The sequence below is a fragment of the Phascolarctos cinereus genome, unplaced genomic scaffold, assembly GCF_003287225.1.
Source record: "Phascolarctos cinereus isolate Bilbo 61053 unplaced genomic scaffold, phaCin_HiC Scaffold_4;HRSCAF=312, whole genome shotgun sequence".
Taxonomy (NCBI): Eukaryota; Metazoa; Chordata; class Mammalia; order Diprotodontia; family Phascolarctidae; genus Phascolarctos; species Phascolarctos cinereus.
Genome location: NW_027555847.1, coordinates 537,370,551 through 537,391,730, shown reverse-complemented (window position 1 = coordinate 537,391,730; position 21,180 = coordinate 537,370,551). Strand labels below are relative to the sequence as shown.

Below are 21,180 nucleotides of genomic sequence, written 5' to 3'. Positions count from 1 at the left end.
TTTAAAAATACTAAGGATTGCATAATGTTTTGATTTTCTTTTTAACTGTGCTTTTATCTTTGTTTTCCAGGATACTCTTATTACTACCATTGATAACAACAGCAGGTATGAAATAAATTTTCTTTCAGAATCTATCTTTGGCCTGGAAAGGGGTTTAAGAGATTTTGTAGTCCATATCCCTGCTTTTTAAGCAATACTGCTCCTAACATGAGCATCTAACTAAATAAGCAACTAAAGAAATCCCAGTAAACTCCACCCAAAGGAAAAGTATACCAGTAATCCTCTTGATTATTATCGTGTGATTGTCAAGCTTTATTTTAGGGGTGAGATGATGTGTAAAGAATGTTGTTGTATGTGATTTTCTTTGACATGAAAATATATGCATATATGAACTTTTATTAGATTTTTTAAAAAAATCTACATTCAAGTTCTTATTTGCCTCAGCAAGAGTGACTTAGGCACAAAATCACATTAAATATGTGATTCTCACATATCCCAGGTCTAGCATTCATTTATCTGTGATCCTGTGTTACTTAGTCTAAATTTGAAACTAAGCGCTACATAGTTTTGGGATCTTTATGTGTTTTACCTACGCAGGCTAGAGAGATGGTCTGGACATAGTGTTACCCAGGCAGTATGTCCAAGGGAAGATACATACTCAGAAAATTTATAAAACTGTCTCTACTGAACAGATGTTGTAAATGTATAATTTATAGATCATGGAGTGTTTAAATTGGAGAAGTACTTTATAAGTACTTAATATGTGCATGGGATTGGTTTGGGAGTCAGGGAAAGAAAGTAAAAAAGAGAGAGAGAGAGAGAGAGAGAGAGAGAGAGAGAGAGAGAGAGAGAGAGAGAGAGAGAGAGAGAGAGAGAGAGAACTCCCTGCTTTCAAGGAACTGCAATTTGGTGAGGTGGGATACAGTATATAAATAAGTATCCAAATGAGATAATTTGAAGAGGGAGAGACTACTGTTTATATGGAGTGGCACATGGCCTGAGCCTTGAAGGGAGCTAAGTATTTTTAGATGAGGTAGAAGTGAGTAGAAAATGAACTCAAGGCTTATGCAATCGCAGGGAGCCAGCTGGGAAAGAGTGGTGGCAGAGGGCAGCAAGTAGGTAAGTTTAACTGCAACATGTAGAGTCCATGAAGGGAATAGTATGCAGTAAGCCTTAAAAGATAAGCTGGAGCCAAATGCCAAGCTGAGAATATCCTGGAGAGAATAAGATATTCTTAAGCAGTCTCTTGTAGTAGTACAGGTGAGAGGTGATAAGGACCTGAACTAGGATGGTAACTGGGATGGAGAGAAAGGGCCAGTTGTGAGAGAAGTGGACACAGAATTGTCAAGACTTGGCAGCTAGTGAGCTTACAGGGGGTGAAGGAGAATGAAGGGTCAAAGGATAACTCCCAAGATTTCACATCTGGGTGACTGAGAGGATAGAAGTTTGGAGGAAATTAAGTTTAGATGAGGGAAGATAACAAAGTCTGTTTTGGGCATGTTGACTTTGTGATGCCTTCAGGACATCTCCGTGGAAAAGTCCAGCAAGCAGTTGGCAATATAAGGCAGGTACTCAAGAGAGAGATTATGGTTGACTATATAGATTTTGGAGCTATCTGCATAGAAATGTTGATTGAACACATGGGAATTCACTGAAAGAATGTGTAGTGAGAAAATAGGGTCCAGGACAGTAGCATGAGAGATACTCATGGCTAGGGACCAGGAGAAAGTGATCTAAGATAATGGTCAAAGAAAGGAGTCTGAGGAAGTATGGATGGATAAGTAGGAGAACCAGTAGGAAGCAGGGTTATGAAAGCAGAAGGGGAGGAGGGGCAGTTGTCAGCAGGATCAGAAGCTATAGAGAGTCCATATAAGATAAGGACTTGAGAAAACAGCAATTTAACAGCTAGAATTTATTGGTTACCTCAAAGAGAGAAGCTCTGATGGTAGAATCCATCCAGACCAACCCACTTACTTTTATTTTTCATTTGAAGAAACTGAAGGCCAGAGGGCCAGAGAAGTGATCCTTGCCCCAAGTAAAGTTAGCTTAATACAGCTAGTTAGTTTATTTTAAACTCACAGTTAAATTTAACAGTTAATTTTTAACTGGAATTTACTACTTGAGCCTCCTAACTCTAGTCAAGTGCTCTTTTCCCTGTGTCCATGTTCAGGCCATGTGGAAGATTTAATGACCATTCACTGTTGCTATAGTATAGTGTTTTGCCCAGGGTTCATAATCTGTCATTACCTAAGAGTTTTATTTTTAAAATGTAGCAAAGCAGTGCATAAGTAGCATTGACAAACCTTTATTATAAAGTGTATATAAATTTTCTTTCTGAAGATGCCAGTAATGTCATTGGTGACTTATCAGGCTAGTGGAGTGTAACTTTTTTTGGGATGGGGTAGAGCATTAATACTGGTCCCAGTATTACATGTACTCTTTTTTGCAGCTGGTGTCTTAGGCTCAGACAGAGAGAAAAAGATTTCCTGGTGAATTATTGTTAGCTGGAACAAATCATTTTTATTTACATGTATCTGACATCGTGCAATATATGTGAAACATTTTCTCACTGTTTCCTTCTAGTTGGTGGACCAGTTGGGTGATCCCAGCAATCTCTGCAGTTGTTGTGGCCTTGATGTATCGATTCTACATGTCAGAGAACTAATCACGTTTTTTAAAAAGCCAGTAAAAGAAGAGACTGACTTAAACCAGGATATAAAGAAGCCACTTTTCATTGTCCACTTTGCCTGACAGAAACCAACTTCATTTGCAAAGAGAACTTTAAAGTGTCCATTTCCCACCCCTCTACCTCCTGACATCCAAAAAGTAAACTATCCTTCTGTACACTTTTCTGTAGGGTGTGCCTTTTCATTCAAATTATTTTTAAAGTTTAGTTTCTCTTCTTGATGCTTTATCACTACTTTGTTCTTTATATAACAAAAACAGCTGCTATAATTACTGTATAATCTTTACAGTTTTCTGCATCTATTTGTGTTTATACACATCAATCTTTGATGCTCAGAAGCCTTTAAAATAAGCCCTTCAGCAGACTACTTATTTAGACCCAAGCAATCAATGTTAATGCTTGGCTCCAAGGAGGTTTTTGGCTTCTGTCTACTAGGATATTATCTCTAATAGAATTACCCATTGTGGCACTTTTTTCAAATCAGTTTCCTTTTCAGAAAATCAAGAAGCCCAATGGTCATAATTTGAATGCTTCTAATAACTGTTCTGGTATAGATAATAATGGTAAGAAGGGGAAATGTCCAGAAAAAACTGACATTGATCAAGGAATAGATTATATCTACTCATAAAATGAAGCCTGTCCCTCCTCCCCAGTTCTCAGCCTAGAATTAACCCTCTGGTTCCTGGAGGCAGCGAGTGGGAGGAATCTTCTTTTGGGGATTGCTGTTTGGAAGACCTTGTTGGCACTCACTCCTTTTAGGAGGGCTGTTGTTTCTCAAAGTTTTAAGAAGGACTAAAAGGGGTCCTTTGTGATGTTTGGATACTTCTTTGTCTTAAGTAACTCACTGCCAACTAATGAATGACAAATTATGTTCATGCACGTGGGTACATCCCCCCTCCCCCATTGGTAACCCTCTTGACTTCTTCCATTGTGTCTGTAGCCTTTATTCTCTGGCCTTCACCTTCCTCTTGGAAAAGTCAGTTGTTTGATGACATAGTAGGGGGGTGAATCTGTTTAAAATGTAAGCTGTCATAATGAACTGTGATCATGCATTTTCCCCTTGATATATTAATCAAGCAGCATGTACATGAAAAACCACTAATGCACATTAAAAAGGCTGTTTTTTTTCCTCAAAAAAATTCTGTTGGTATCAATTGTATAATCATTGTTATGTTTACCATCCTACCTCTCTCAGTTAAAACACACACACACACACACACACACACACACACACACACACAAAAGGAGTGAGTAATCAGGGCCTAAGGTTAAGGAGAAAAGCCCACTGTTTTATCTGTAACTGAAAATTACATTTAGGATGAAAGTGGGTAGGGAGAGGTGGGAAATGACGAGCTATGGTGCCAGAAATACGAAATTACCTAGGAGAATAATTTTTTTGTTAAAATTCTGAATAAACATGAGTCTGGAACAAAATGATGCATCGTTAACGGTGGATTTTAAATGGGGTGCTTTGGTAAATGACATGTATGAGTTTTGTGAATGCAGAGCTGTTAAGAATCAGTGAGGTTCTGAACCAAAAATTGGATTGAATTTAATGTTTGTCACCAGCTATTTCCAAAACCTGTTTATTGAGCTCTTCAGTCTCTGTTGTGCAGGAAATTCTTGTGTCCTGGACCTTTTTTGGGTTATGTGATAAACCTGTGGGCTCCTCGGAATCACGTTTGCAAATGCAAAAAATATTTTTGAAAACAAGTCTACAGACCCTAGGTTAACCTTTGCTTTAGTGAGATTTTATTTCAGAGTTTTGCTATAAATAATTATACATCTGTTCTTTGAGGTGCATCTCTCAGGCAACGCCCATTTAGAGATTAAGGATAAGTAAAGAAAAAAAAATGACTCAACTCTTTTTCTCTAGCTCTGATCGCTCTTTTCCTTTCCAGACCCACAGCCTACTGGATTTCACCTAAATGCCCCTCTTTTTTTAACCAATAAAACAATTCATCCTAATGCCTGTATATTATTGACATCACACAAGTTAACTTTGGAATTAACCTATCAATAATAACGTGTTTTCCTGAGCAGAATACATTTTTTGTCTTCATAGGCTCATTACCTTCCCCCCAATAAATTCTGATACTTGCTAGGCTATCAATAAACATTTATTATCAGTCTTTTTCCAGAGTGTCTCACATAAATAATCTTTTCCACTCCTGCTTTGCTACTTACTAATGCTTCTCAATGAGACTTTTACAAAAGACTTTTTCCCTGTCCATCCTTCTTAAAGCTACCAGAGCAATGTTGCTCGAGGCATTTTCCTACTCAGAATCCAGGGCTTCCAGTTATTATTCACAGAATAATGTTCAAACTCCCATTTACAAAAGTCATACTCTAGCCAAACTAAACTGTTTACCAAGGTGTCCCTCACTCTGCTTTGATTTACTCTTTATACTTATACTATCATCTCCACCCTGTTATCTTGAATGAAATTCAACAAAAGTAGACTGAGGCACACGTTCTCTGAGCAAGATAACAGTTTATTAGCAGGGTGTGGACCTGATAATAAAATGGTTCTGCTGACTGCCTCAGTGAGCCAAAAGACCCCAAGTGAAAGGATAGCTCCCCTTTTGTAATTTTGGGGGAGTATGGAACAAAGAACAGGATTTCCTAGGTGGGGAAAGAATATAATTGGTTATAGGGTTGGCAGCATCATAGGACAACATGACTGGTTACAGAGTTGAAGCATGAGGGACAATGTGATTGGTTTGAAACTGGGAATGAGGATCTAGCAATCACCCCCCCCCCCATGACTAAGAAAAGTCCATTGTTTGAGTCCACTTGCAAGGTTAGAGATAGTGAGCAAATTTCTTTGGATAGCAAACCAGATATCTTTGAAGGATAGCTTGGTGGTGTAAAGATGCTGGACTCCCTGGTGTCCTTTCACTTCCATCAAGGATAGCAGATATCCTTGAGGCAAGAATGGAGTGGTCATCCGCAAGAGAACTGGATTTCTAAACTTAATTCATTATAGGCCAGCTGATTTTCTGAATTAAGCTCAGAGATAAAGGACTGTGATTTAAGCAGTTACAGGACAAAATTAGTTAATTGCAAATAGGATCAATAAAAACTTATACAGAATCGATTTAATCTCAACATAATTTGTGGAAAGCCTGTCTGAGGTCTAAATTCCAATTCTACTCTCAGAATGAACTCCTTTGATCTCTCTAGCTTAGATTCTCTTCCTGTCCTCGGTATTCTGGTGCATAATGTTGCTTGTACCTTTCTTAGGCACTCACAGTGTTTTACATGATATTATAGTAACACACAGCCCACACATCTTATCTCCTAGGGTTACGAGTTCCACGAAAATACAAAATGAATCTTCCCCTCCTTTGTGTTCCCCACAAGCACGTAGCACGGTGACTTACTACTGGGCTCTAAATAAATGCTGAAATTGAGGTGGAATGATTCTGGCAAACCAGTGTTGCAATAAGCAAAGACAAAATGCTTAGATACTTAAAGATACTCTGCAAGTGAAACTATTTACCAGTTAGAACTATGCTGTATCATTTGTGTTTTATGCTTAGTTCTTTCATTTATTTAGGCACATTCAGGTAAAATTTTACATGTGAAAAGTTTAGTTCTGTTTTCAAAGAATTAGAGTCTCAGAGTTAAAAGGGATTTTAGAGGCCCCCTTGTCTCATACATACTTAAAAGGGAGACCAAACATTTCTAATGTTGGCTTGGAAAATTGAGACATTTAGTCTTCTACATCAACTGCTATGTCCTCACGTCTTCTGAAGATGACTGATATCAGCTCAGCAATCAACATCCAGCAGGTAGTGTGTAGTTTATCAGAATCTGGTGATTTGAACTAATTGAGATCAGTGGGTACATTTTTTCTTCTATCCTTCCCTGGCTACATAACTGCTTTTGCAAGAAAAAAAAAGAGCGCAGTCATTCTACCTTCTCTGTTATCTTCTTCTTCATCCTAAACAGAGATAGTTACACTTTTTGGTCCATTGTTAAGTGGGCAAAAGACACAAATTGTCAAGTGCTGCAATTTCTACTTTTGTAACATCTTATATATTCCCCCCTCTCTCCTCTGACACTGCCATCATGCTGGTGCAGGCCCTCATCCCCTTACCCCTGGACTATTGCAATACCTGCAAGTTGGTTTTGCTGCATCAAGCCTTTTCCCATTCTAGTCTATCCTGCACTCAACCTCCTCTTCCTAAAGTTTAGGCCTGATCAGGTCACCCTCCCCCGTATTTAATAAACTCTAGTGGCCTTGTATCGCCTCCAGGATCAAATGTAATATCCTCTGTTTGTCATTCAAAGCCCCGTATAATCTGGCCCCTTACCTTTCCAGTACTCTTACATATTTTTCCCCCACCTGTGCAATCAAGTGATGCTGGCTCTCTTGCTACAAGACCCTCCATCTCCTCAGGCAGTTGGTACCCATGCCTACAATTCTCTCCGTCCCTGTCTCTGGCACTTAAGTCTCAGCCAAAGTCAAATTTTCTACAACAAGCCTTTCCCAGACTTCCATAATCTTAGAGACCTCCCTGTAAGATTATTTCCAATTTAGCATGTGTAGCTATTATTTGGGCATAGTAGTTTGCAACTATACTGTTGTGTCCCCCATTCAGTGAGCTGCTTGAGAACTATTTTTTGCTCTTCTCTTCCAAGTGCTTAGTAAATAGTAGGCACTTAAACACTATTGACTAAGCAAAATACAAATAAGAACAACACATTTCACCTCCCTCCATTGCAGAGGTGGGGAACTCCAGGTATGAAATATTTCATGTGTTGTCCAACATAGTTGAAGTTTTGGTTAGTTTTGATGAATGATTTTTTTCCCCTTATATTGGAGGGTAGGGAAGGAGGGGAGAAATACATTTAGAAATAAATGTAAAAGCAAAAAGTGCTAATTAAAATAAGATTTTAAAAAAATACATTTTAGGCCTGTGTACTGCTATGGCTCTATTTCTAGAACCTTTTAAAATCTGCTCTCCTGCCTGCTGTTCTTCTGTCAATTATAAAATGCAGTGAATGTTCACTTCTTCCAATTAACTTTTTTTTAAAAATGGAGACATTTCTGTTATTTCCCTTGTTGCTTCTTCTACATTATGAAGTATACATTTATTGTTAAAGCAAGTTAAGTATTTTCTTGCTGCTCTGCTTTTTGGGGGGGGGATGGGGGGGAGAGAGAGATTCAGCAAATGTCCCTTATCACTATTATTTTTTTCAGATCAACGTTGTTATAAATAGTAGTTATAGTCCCAGGTTATCCAACAGAGACTTACTTAACCAAAAGAACCATATTTGGGTCTCAAAACGGGCCATATGGTGCAAAAAGGATAAGATGAGATGTTTCATTTCCTTGGGCCCTGGATTGGCCCTAGGCAAAAACCTTCATATACACAATCTTTTTCATTGGTTCTCTTTTTCCTTTCTGTACCCTCAGGCCCAAGTTGCCTGGTGCTCTTATGAGACCCTAAACTATACCCCATCCTATCAACCCACTTGCCCTCCATACATTTAGTTTGATACCCAACTTTGCCCTGCTCGATGTTCTGAAGTGCTTGCTTCCTGGTCCAAAATTATTTCTTCTTCCTCCTTCCTACCCTCATCAAACTTTTACCACTTCAGTTTTAGCTAGGTATTAGGAGAAAGAAAATCTGATTGCAATATTCACACTAATAGGTCATAAACCTTTAGCCTTTCCAGAGACATTTGTACTTTAAAAAGGAAATGCTTATTAACTAAAATGAACTCTGATTGTCAGAATTTGAGATGATATAACAATGATATGAAAATATTCCTTTAGCTGGGGAAAGATGTATTTAGGAACAGAGGCTTTTAGGATCTGGAAAGGACCTCAGTGACCAAGACTAATCCTCATGCTTTAAAATTGAAGAAACGGAGGCCCAGAGGGGTTATATGAGAGGTCACACAGATTCAGTATTTAAAACTAGGTTTTCTGACTCCAAGTCCCATTTTCTTTTTGCTCTACTACTTTGTTCAGGGATCTACCATATCCTTTTACTTCTGAATCAAGTCCCATAAGATGTTGCTGTTTTTTATAGATCTTTTCTTCCTTCATTTTAGAACCTACATTTTATCTAAAAGTTCCTTTTTCTTCACCACAGTTCCCAAATGGTTTGGGAAAGACTGAGTAATAATGGAGCAATATTATAATGTTATTTGTGCAGGTCATTTGTAAGTCAGGGGTTGCTGATGTGTACTTTGCTTTACTCTTTTCATACTCAAAAAGCAAGTGATTATAGTTTCTGTTCAACTTCCAGACTTCATAGATTGCCAGATATCTAGGCATTATGGGCATCATAAATATTATCTCTAAAGTCTTATGCTCTACCTCAAAGAGATAAAGAAAGAGGAGAAGAACCCATATGTAAAAAATATTTCATAACAGCTTTTATTGTAAAGAACTGGAAACTAAGGGAGTACCTATCTAATTTTTTTCCTAATTGAGGAATGGCTGAACAAATGATGGAATATGAATGTAATAGAATATCTTGTGCCCTAAAAAATGATCAAGAAAACAGTTTCAGAGAAAGCAAAGACTTATGAACTGATGCAGAATGAAATGAGCAGAGACAGAACAACTTATACAATTACAACATTGTGAAGACAAACAACTTTGAAACGTTTAAGAACTCTGATCAATGCAGAGTGCAATTCTAGAGGACAGATGATGAAACATGGTACCCACCACCTGACAGTAAGGAGGATACCAAAAAAAATACATGTTTTCTGGTCATGGCCAATGGGAATTTGGCTTGCATGACTATGTATATTTTGTTGCAAGGATTTTGTTTTCCTTTTTTCCCCAATGTGAATATGGAGGTAGAGAAAATAAATTTTTGTTCGTTGAAATGGAAATTAAACTTAAAAAAAAAATTGTGTCATGACCCCACATGGGCTTTAAGGAGCACTGAGTCGATAGTAGAAAAAATGTTTAAGAAGCTCATAATTTGTAACTAGGTGTGATGATGATGATGATGATAATGAAAACTATCTAAAGTTTTTTAATATGGCCGTAGAAGAAAAATATTACATTTTATCAATTTTGAATTATTTTAAAGTAAGAACAAGCATAACTAGGAATATGACTTGACTTTAGTTTCTGCAAGGATTTTTGTTTTAAGATGTTGGAGCAGTAAAACAAGTTTTTGTTTTTTTTTTGGCTGGGCAGTAAGGTTAAGTGACTTGCCCAGGGTCACACAGCTAGTAAGTGTTATGTGTCTGAGGCCGGATTTGAACTCAGGTCTTCCTGAACCAAGGGCCAGTGCTCTACCTACTGCACCACCTAGCTGCCCCAACAAGTTTTTTTTAAGGCAAAAAAAGTTAACAATTCCTTTATTTCTCTCTTCTTAAAGAAGCTCTAGAGAATATTCTGTACTCTGTATTTTATGCCCAAACTTGCCAGAAAGTTTTTATTAATTTAGATTAAACTAATTCTGCTTAGAGAGATACAAAGATGGACAGTGTTTTAAAGGCATGCCTTTGAAAATTTCTTTCACACAAACCATGTTGGAATAACTATGATATTCTCAAACAACAGACAAAATTCCACAGTCAGGTTTGAGCAAGAGTTCGTAGTTTTGGTTAATAGTCTCTAAACTTGAAATGTCAGCCCAAAATTAGAAAATAATTTTCCTAAAACCGTTCGGTTCCTCTTTGATCACTCCCTCTAAGGATTTTTCTTTCTATCTGGTCAGAGGTGAACTCAAAACATACTGCCATTAATTGGAGTAATCAAAGACTTCTTCCTTCTCTGATGTGACCTTCCTAGGCTGATTAGAATAGTACAGCCTAGGGGTGGGTTAGAAACTGGTTAGACTATTGATAACAATGATGTAAAAAAATCTCAGCATAGGACATTGTTTTGTAAATGATTGTTAAAGGCTACTAAAATTTCTCCTCCAGATTAGTCCAAAGACTTTGGACTAGGTCACTGGGAAAAATGTTTTCTTAATATTTCTAAAAGAGGAGGGAACCTTAGCATGCTTCCATTCAGTCTCATGGGACTTTCGGTTAATGCAATGCTGCTTCTTGCTTACCACCTCTACCCTGCTCTTTTCCATACTGTATCCTTATGCTCCATATTTGCTTCAGCTAGGCCTCCTCCAATTAAACCCTAGCAAGCCTGCCCCAATGTATTTTGTGCCTGTGACATCTGAGTTGGGAAACCAAACAGATGCATTTGAAAGATAACTTACCCCTTTTCTGTGAAAATCTATGACCTTCTGACTTCAGTGAGCTGCCCAGTGTAAAGTGGTTGCAAATCAGGGTCCTATATTGACTGAGAGAGGAACTGGTAGAACTATCTCCTTACCTATGGTAGAGTAGCTAGCCCACTACCTATCAAACATTTCATAGTTTATTCAAAGCTAATAACACAGTTACATAGATAATTATTAAAACAAGGAAGGGGAGAAAACACTACAAGCTTATTCAAGCAGGGGAGAGAGGAAAACAAAAAAAATGATCAATTAGAACTGTTCAATAGGCTGCTTCAGGAGTTAATAGGTTCACTGCCTTCGAAGTTACCAACTGTTTCTTTGGTCAAGAATTGTAGCACTTTTACGATAAAATGTTTGTTTTTGATGTTCAGTTGTGTCCAACTTTTTGTGATCCTGTGGACCATACTGTCCATGGGCTTTTCTTAGCAAGGATACAAGAGTGGTTTGTCATTTTCTTTTCCAGTGGATTAAGGCAAGCAGAGGTTAAGTGACTTGCCCAGGATCACATTGCTAGTAAGTGTCTGGGGCTGGATTTGAACTCAGGTCTTCCTGATTCCAGCCCAGCACTTAAATACGGAGTCACCTAGCCATTGAAATAGCTGGCTAAAATAGCCTGGATTAAAATGCCTCTGAGCTACTCATTACACTTATAGCCAGGCCCATAGCACTAATGGTCTGCCATGTAAAAGGGCTCCCTAAGCAGTTGTGAAAGCCTTTTGGCTTACCTGTCCATTTCAACAAATTGTCCCATCATTCCTAGATGAATTGGGGCAACTAGGGTTTATTCATCCTTCCCTGCAGTAGTGTGCCTCTTTATTGCTATCATGGTCAGTACTTCCCACATAGACTTTTTGAATCTAGGCAAAAACTCTTGTACTTATTATCTTTCATCTTTCCAACTCCTCCCATCCTTCCCTCCCAGACTTCTCCTCTATACCAGGGCTTCTGAAAACCTTTTCTGTTCTCCACCCTTTCAGCACTTCTTAAACTGTGGGTCACGACCCCACATGGGGTCAGTCTGTACCCCCAACTAACATTGAAGTTTGGAGAAAGCTCAAGAAACAGTGAAGGAAGAGGAACAAAGCTAGTCATTACTGGTTACAGTCTTGCATGTTGTATGTATCCTTCAGTGGCATTTAAGCTCCTTGTCTCCTTTTTTTGGTTTTATATCCCCAATATCTTGTACAATATCTTGTACCATTAGACTGGGAGCTCCTTGAGAACAAGGACTAAAAACCTTTTTGAATACCCAGTGCTTACCACAGTTCCTGGCATATAGTAGATACTTAATAAATACTTATTGACTGGCCAACATAGTTACTATTATCACTTTATATATATATATATATATATATATATATATATATATATATATATTGAAATATTATGCTGTCTGCAATTTGCTCAAATAGATTAAGTTTTACACAGTTCTGGCCTGTCAGATTCAACTGAGGCATTAGTATTGCTGATTGAAAGCTACTGAACAACAGGGACTATGTCTTATTCTTCTTTGTATCTCCTTTCCTCTGACCTTTCTGTGCCTTGTACTTAGCAGATGCTCAATACACGTTTATTGAATGAATTTAAATACTCAACGTGTTTAATTTACTTTATTAAGGTAAACATTTTTATATATCAGGAGGTAACTCTCTTGTATGACACTAGCAATTTTACTTAGCGTGGCCAGAGGAAAAGAAGGCTGCCAGAATTTTAGGGGAAGTGATTCTGTTAGACCATTAGCATTAATATATCTTCTTGGCTTCTGAAGGTTGGTCTGGCTACATCTGTGACTTTATCCTGTAGCCTGGCTAGAGAACTCTAGCAATAAGAAGCTTATCTATAGTAAACAGAAGAGAGGGTAGGGTGAGTTACTTGCCCAGAAGGTCAGCAAAGTTCTGTATACTTGGACTCAAACAGGTTTTATAACCTTGATGACTAGCATTTTCTTTATCTTTGCTGGGCTATAATATCACATAATTTCAATAAGGCTGTTTTTTATCCTTGAGTTTGTTCATGTGCTACATTAAAAAAATGTGGGCCTTTATGGCCTTGAATCAGGCAAAGTGTCTGAACTCTTTAACTCTGAGCCTACTGGAATTAAAATAACCTATGCTATATTTTTCCTGTAGAACGTAAGTTCCTTAAGACAGAGACTTTCATTTTTGTTTTTATAGCCCTAGAACCTTGAACATATCAGTTGATTAACAACTTGTTGGTTGGTTGATTTCCCTAGAACGAATGAATTCAACCAAGATGAATAATTCCCTCAGCATATATTCAGTCAGCAAACATTTAAGTGCTTACTCTGTGCCAGACTCTAGGAATACATGTATAGTAAAAGAAAGTCCCAGCCGCCCTCAAGGACCTTACTTTCTAATACAGAAGACAACACATAAAAGGAAGCTGAAAAAGGTGGAGGGGATGGCAGAAAAGTCCAGAGGAACACAGCCTGGTGAGACATGAAGAGATGGCTGCCCTGAACACTCTCTTTAAATGGAAGTTCTGAGAGAGCCCTCTACCCTCCATTTAGAGGAGGAAATCTCAGGACCAGAGAGCACTTCCAAGGTGTGAGTTCCAGGGCTGAAGTGATCTTCCGAGATGAAGAGGTTTCAGGGGCATCCACAGAAAAGAATATCACAACTTTCCGAAATTTGGAGGAAAAAAAAAAAGGAACATTTTCTCCCTGGTCATGTTAATGAGTGCTTGGAAAAGGTCACTGGTTTACGATTAGTAAAAGCTAGTTGAGTAATTCTTTCCTTTTATTTTCTAATGGACTTGGGGGAGGCTTTTGGGGAGAAATGGTAACTGGTTAGAGGGGCATTGAATATAGACATAGTAAATCATTTAGAATGTGGCTTTAATGAGTGAGAGAAAGGCCACTAGTGAAAAGAGCTGATTTTAACATACGGTAACATAACATGCATTTGAATCCTAGTTCTGCTACCCGTTACCTGTATGAGTTTAGGAAAAGCACTTTACATTTCTGAGTCTTAGTTTCCTCATTTGTAAAATGAGGGAGTCAGATTGATGAACTCAGGTTACTTTGAGCTCTGAATTTCTATCCTTAGTATGTTCTTTTAAAGATACCTTATATATAAAGAGGTTAGCCCAACAGGGGAATCTGAAGTTACATAAACCCAACAAAAGTAATTTCTTTTCCTAACTTATTCTCATCTTTCCCTTCTCTAAGCTCCTATTATGTTATGATGGTTGTCTTTCTTTCTCAAAGAGGACCAAAATGACGTCACTGTGCTAGAATCAAGTTATAGTGTGTCTGACTGGCTGATCAGACCAATACCAGCTTGGAATGTTCTACTGCAGGACAGGCACAAAATAGTCCATGTGAACATTTGGGGTGGATTCTCTAATTTTGTGCAGCTCACGTTTCTTTTGAGCTACTTCAATTCTGCTTTGCTCATAGAGCACAGCACCTTCTTTGGTGAGGGCACGCCATGCTGAGCAGTCCTGTGCCAATGTCTCCCATGTCACACAATCGATTCCAAAGTTCATGAGAGAGACCGTGAGAGTGTCATTGCATCTCTTCTTCTGACCACCATGTGAGTGCTTGCCCTGTGTGAGTTCTCTATAAAATAGTTTGTGTTTTTTTGGCATTTTGCATTAGAACAACATGACCAGCCCATCGGAGTTGAGCTCTCTGCAGTAGAGTTTGAATGCCTGGCAGTTTAGTTCAAGAAAGGAACTCAGTGACTGGTATCTTATCCTGCCAGGTGGTCTTCAGAATCTTCTTAGGACAATTTAAATGGAAATGATTCAGTTTCCTGGCATGGCACTGGTATACTGTCGAGGTTTTACAGGCGTGCAACGATGAGGTCAGCACAACTGCTCTGTAGACCTTCAGTTTGGGAGCCAGTCTAATACCTCTCCTCTCCCATGCTTTCCTTTGGCAGCTTCCAAACACTGAGCTTGTTCTGGCAATGCATGCATCAATCTCATTATCAATATTATGATCAGTCAGTCAGTAAACATTTATTAAGCACCTGTTATATGCCAAGCACTGTGCTAAGTCAGTTCATTTTAGTTTATTCTGTAGTCATTCTATGTGTGTAAGTTAGTCTCCTTAACTAGATAGTAGTTCCTTAATGGCAGGGATCAAGTCCCACCTTATTTTGAATTCTCATGGCAACATGATGGGACTATAGTAGACTTTCAACAAATACTTACTGATTTATGAAAAGATGCTTAGATTCTCTAACAGTCTGTAAAATGCTAACAATAACAGCAATAATGATAGGTAGTATTTATATAGTGCCTTAAGGTTTGCAAACTGTGTTGTATATTGCATACATCCTCTAGAATGGCAAAAAATATAAAATAAAATTATTGTGGGAATTTGGGAATTGACATTATGGTTGGTGGGATGGAGGCTGAAACAAGCCTTTGGTAGAGCAATATGGCAATATTAAAAGAGTCACCAAACTGATCATAACAACCTAGTGATTCTGTGGTCAGGACTTAATAAACACACACACACACACACACACACACACACACACACACACACAGGCCTAGATGTAACAAAAGAAAGACCTAGATATAAAAAGGACTAGATGTGACAAAAATAGTCATAGTTGCATTATTTGCAATAGCAAAAAAAAAAATTTGGAAGCAACATTTTAAAAATGGGAGAATTGCTGAATAAGTAAATATTAATCTAATGAAGTTTTTTTTTTAGACTAGATCTGATAAAATCTGCTAATATTGGACAACACTTGCTGTACTGTGGATTCTTTAGTGAATTGCCTGGGGCACTGAGGCATTTAAGTGACTTTCCAAGAATCTCAAAGTCAGGAAGTATCAGAGGTGGGACTGGAACCGAGGTCTTCCTGAAAGCAGTGTAAGCTGTCTGGCCACTCTGCCATGCTGCCTTTAAATGAAATACATGGTGCTGAATTGATAAATGTGAAGCATGTGAGAATACATAGAAACACACAAGCAATTCAAACTAAATGAGCAGAAACAACTTTATCAATTCCAACTATATATGGAAAAAAGAAAGTAAATAGAAATAGAGGAACTCTGGACATACCCAGAGTGATATAGGCCCTTCCCCTCTCCCCCCCCAAAAGCGTTTTTTGCTTTTTCAATTTACTGTTTAATTTGTTGTTGGAAAGTCAGTGTGGTGTAGTGCATAGAAAGCTGGCCTCAAAGCCAGAAAGACCTGAGTTCTAATGCTACCTCTCAGACTAAATTGTGGAGAAAATGTTGACCTACATTAGCAGAAGGAGTTTCCTTACTTGGGAGTTCCATATACTAATGACATCACCAGTCTAGTCCCTATCTCTATCTATGTTATTAAATAGTAATGGCTGCAAATGAGATTTTACTCCTTATTTTGTATGGTTTTTTTTATTCTTTGTATTGACAGTTATGTTTATGATGAATTTTTAAAGTCACTTGCTGTTTGAGAGAACTCAGAGCAGTTCAGTAATAGATGAATGCTTCTGTCCTGTTATCTAAGGCCTAGGGGATGGCTATATGGAATTTGGTTGTCACAGTGATAAAGGTGGGCACAATGAAGGTTTTGGACTGAAGACACATTTTTCTCACCTTGAAGATCATCATTCTGTCTTTTTGGCAAAACTGTTGATGTTACTGTTGGGGCTTAACTGTTTTCGAGTTGGGACTGCACTTGATTACTGAGGCAGGAGGCTGGCTCAGAAATGGTGGTGCCTAACCAACCCAGCAGGTTGCAGCAGGTTACTCATATTCGCATATTTCCTGGGACAAGAATCAAAAATCAGGCTTAAATGAAAACTGGCACAAGTGTTACATCACCAGGTTATTTTACTCTGTTCTCTGAAGTTCTCATATTAGGGTTCCTTCACTGGAGCACTTGGGCCCTTTCCTTCTGGGTTCTTCCCCTTCTGGCAGGAGGTAGATTCTGAAATGTATTTGGATCAGAATATTTTGAACTGGGAGGGACCTCAGAGATTCTGGTTCAAATCCCTCATTTTACAGATGAAAAAACTACGCTCCAGAAAAGTGAGTGACCTGTTTAAAACAATATGCTACGGACTAAGTAGCAGAGGCAGTCTTCAAATTCAGTCCCTTTCTTTCAAGAGCCTGTTCTCTTTCCACTTTTGTGTTATCTAGGACTTGCATGAGATTATACTGTTTCTTCTAGCTCTCTGAAAGAACAATGTTTGTCATTAACATCTCACCTTCTCGCTCAAATCAAATAATTACTTTAGGTCTTGTGATGAGGAAGAAGACACAAACCACTGATAGATTTCAGACCTAATTGTCATCAAAAATCAGAGAAGCTGGTGTGTGTTATCTTTGGAGGCAAGGTAATTAATTTACTAGGTTTTTTTTTATTTACTATTTTTTTCTGCTAGTACATTAATTACCTTGATTTGAGTGAGTCAGGACTGTGCAAAGTCATCAGCCTCACTCTCTCCTCCAGAGCCATCTGGGCCCAGTGACAAGATATAGATCAGAACAATTGGAGATGACCCTGGATACAGTGAGAGACCTTAGCCTTTTGAAGGTAAGGTCTTTCCCAGGTCTCAGCAAAAAAGACTATCTATACCCTCAAGGAGCTTCCATTCTAACAGGGAAAGAAAATACATAAAGGGGAATTGGAAAGAGAGCATGTTCTGAGAGGAGGTCAAGATGATGGTTTGAGCAGAAGAAGCATGAAGTGGAGATGACTTGAAGTATGGTAGAAGTATAGGCTCTATTAAGGTAAGGCAAAACACTTATCAGAGCTAGGGACCAAGGAGGTGGAGTCTACTCTCTTTCTTCTAGTGGTAAGCCCGTGGAGATGGAGGTCCAAATGGAAAAAAGCATGATGTGGAGATATCTGGGAAGTCGGGTAGGGTTTTAGGTGTCAGTCCTGCCAGCCTCCCAGTTTCTGGTAAAACAGTATCCTTTAATATAATCCTAAGGATCGTAAGGTACTTGTTTAACTGGTAGCAAGCATTGCTGGTTGCCTAGCTACACTCCAGTTTCTGGGGACATTTCCTGTTAGTGGAGAATATGGCCATGCATGGTGTTAGAGACACGCTCTAACATGGCTCCTTGGGTGTACAGTCCTGGGGGTGGAGGTGGGCAGCAGGCTCCAAGTGTTTTCATTAGAACAAGATGAATTGTACAATTCAAGAGCTTTTCTGCCATTGGAAGTATTATCAGTCAGCCATTATAGCAAGATGTTGGGAAAGTAAAGCAAAGAACATTCAGATGCCAATGGATTTTTTCCTGCAGAATGAAAGTGAACATGCATTTTAGGATTTGAAAAGTAGGATTTTGATAAGTAGGATAATTTGGGATTTAATATAGCTGTGTGGAGTAGAATCTCAATCTGTGTTTATCTTATTATCTTATTATACATTTACATGTACTTCCAAGAACAAAGGCAAGGAGAGCTACTTTCAGACTCAGGTAATAAATTGTAATAGATTATAACCTTAGAATGTTAAGACTAATTGTTTGTTGGCATAAAGTTCAATTTCTTTATGTATGTGCATTTCAGAGCTTAGTAAAATGAATGTTAGGGGAAACAAATTTTTTTTTCTTTCTCTTTTGACAACTAGGGTAAACAGATTCATATTTGCAATTTCTAGAGAATAAATGTGCCAGGTTTTGTAACGGGCTGGACCATGCAAATCATAGCCCTAAAGGTATTAAAATTTAAAACCCCACTAATTCAGAAAGAAAGGAAGTTTGAGGATCCTTTTAGTCATTTGACCTAAAATCTGCCCAACATGTAGCCATATAGACCAAGGGCTGACTGTTCTTTCTGCTTAAGCCTCAAGAGTAATATAAACCCCAGTTCTTATGGCAGCTCCCCAGGAGAGATGAGTCAGCATTTCATTGGGTGGATACCATATCCAGGTCTTAGGTAACTGGTTGAAAGTTCAACAATGAATGCTCTTCAAAAATTTTCTCCTAGAGAAGTGTAGCAATGGGCTAATGAGAACCTTGTGATTCCCCCCCGAAAAAAAGGCCAATGGGAGCAGACTACATTTAGTTTAAATTTGTTTCTGTGGGATTTTCTCTCAGCTAAATGGATGAAACTTTACTCAACTTTAAAATCCTTTACTGAGATTGTGATGGTCCCAAGATTGCAACTTCTGAGAACTTTTTGCATTTCAGCACTTCCCAAGGCAGAAAGAGTCCAGATTGAATTTTCTGCTTTTTGAACATTAGTCAAGTATTCTCAGTTTTTTGCTCAATTCTGAGAAGTACAGAAGATTTTTTTTTCTTCAAAAGATTATTTATGACATCTTTTCTCCTGCCTCAGGTGTTGGACAAATGATAATGACATTGCTATAGCTGGTATGTCCGTATAGCCACATCTGTTGGTCCTACTGTAGCAGGAGGTCATACAGGCAGAATGGGAGCATCCCCTTCCACCGTTGAGACCTTGTAGTCCCCACAGAGTCAAACTAAGCTGGAGAAGTAGACAAGCAACTGATTGGTAAATGTGACAGGTTAAATATGTATCCTAAATGGAGCTTTGTATTTATTTTCTTTTTTTCTACCAGTTTGTTATGGGTATGATTGCTTATTATTAATTAAATCATAGTTATATCATGGTGGCTGAGACCCTTGATGCACTTGCTAGACTTGAGCTTCTTTCAACTAAGGAAGATGATTTACGGAACATCTAGTCCAATCTCCTCTATTCTCTCCTCCCCCCTCTCCATTTTCTCTTTTTATTGTGGCCTTAATAATCATTAACTAACATAAATATTTCAGTATTTTTTTAAATAGAGGAAAGAGGCTTGCAAACCCCTGTTACATAGTTTGTTCATAAGGAAATGTTTCCATATTGAATACAATGGGGTAGTAATATAACCTGACTATTTGTGTCCATTTCTATACCTTTCATTTTCTTCTGTGCAGTAGTAACTCTTGCCCTTTCTGTCTCTGTCCCTCTTCCTCTTTCTCTCCCTTTCTCTTGCTTATCTAATTACTGCTCCTTAAGTGATCACTCCAACTTCTTAAGTTGAAGTCCTGACATAATAAACACGTGTGAGTTCAAGAAAACAAATCAACACATTGGCTATATCTGAAAATACATCTCTCATTCAGCATCCTGAGTCTGTTACTTCTCTGTCAAGAGGTGGGAGGCATGTTTCATCATTAAGCTTTTGAAGCCACTGTGCTTTGCTGCTCTGATCAGAGTTTCGAGGTCTTTAATAGCTGTTTTTCCTCATATTGTTGTTGTGGTCATCATCACTATTGGTCTTGCTCAGTTCACTCTGCATCACTTTGTTTAAATTTTCCCATGGTTCTCTGAATCTATTATATTCTCCGTTTTCTATGACAGTTCCCTCATTTTATAGACAAAGGCACAAAGTCTCAGAGAAGTGAAATGACTTGCCCAAATTCAAACAGGGATGACACAGCAGAACCAGGATTTGAACCTGGATCCTTTGACTCTAAAACCAGTGCTGTTTTCAATACTTCCAGTAAAGAATATTGTATTGCAGTCTTCTTTCTTACAACTATATGAGATATATATTTTGAATGTTATTAACACAATTTTACAGATAAGGAACTGAGGCTTATAAGGTTTGCAACTTGTTCAAAGTCACTGGACTATTATAATATGTTATAAAGTCAGGTTAGAAGGTGCCACATCACTACTGTAATGTCTAAATCAGGGCTGATGTAATATGTTTAGCCCATTTCACCTTCACGATATTCCATGAATCTCTCTCTTCTCCACTCGAAAGGCCCCACACTCTAGCTCAGGACCTCCTCAGCTCTCACCTGGGCTGCTACATTAGCCTCTTAATTGTTAGCCCTGTCTCAAATCTCTCCCTCCTCCATTCTGTCCTCCATATATCTCTCAAATTCCTACTTCTGAAGCATAGAACTTATCAAGAAGCTTCCCTACTCTAATACCTTTAGAGACTCTATTGCCATGAAATACAAACTCTTTTGTTTGGCATGAAAAGCCCTTTATATTCTGGCCCCAACCTTTCATCTCTCTTGACTTACTTTATATCACTCACACTGGAGCCAGACCATCCTACTTGCTGTCTCTAGAAGTGTCCTCACATTTATCTCTGTGTCTTGGCACAGGCTGTCTCCAGTGTCTGAAAGGCCTTCACTCTATACTTCTATCTCTTGTTTATCTCTACTTCCATTCAAGGTTTAGTTCAAGTTCCACCTCCTACAAGAATCCTTTCCTGACTCCCCCCACCCCAATTGTTAGTGATTCCCCTGCCCCCTCCAAATTACTTTGTGCATACTTTGTATTTACTGATCTGTTCAAATATTGTTTGC

At 38.4% G+C, this 21,180-nt stretch overlaps 1 protein-coding gene across 1 annotated transcript in view; it reads left to right on the top strand.

Annotated features, from left to right (window-relative positions):
- The window catches only part of CYB5A (cytochrome b5 type A), a 37,198-nt gene extending 34,352 nt beyond the window's left edge, over positions 1-2,846 (top strand). The window contains exons 4-5 of the mRNA XM_020997692.2: positions 71-105; positions 2,584-2,846. Of these exons, the coding sequence (XP_020853351.1) occupies positions 71-105; positions 2,584-2,665 (117 nt within the window). The 3' untranslated portion in view covers positions 2,666-2,846. The remainder of the gene's footprint in view (positions 1-70; positions 106-2,583) is intronic.
- The last annotated feature ends 18,334 nt before the right edge of the window (positions 2,847-21,180 follow it).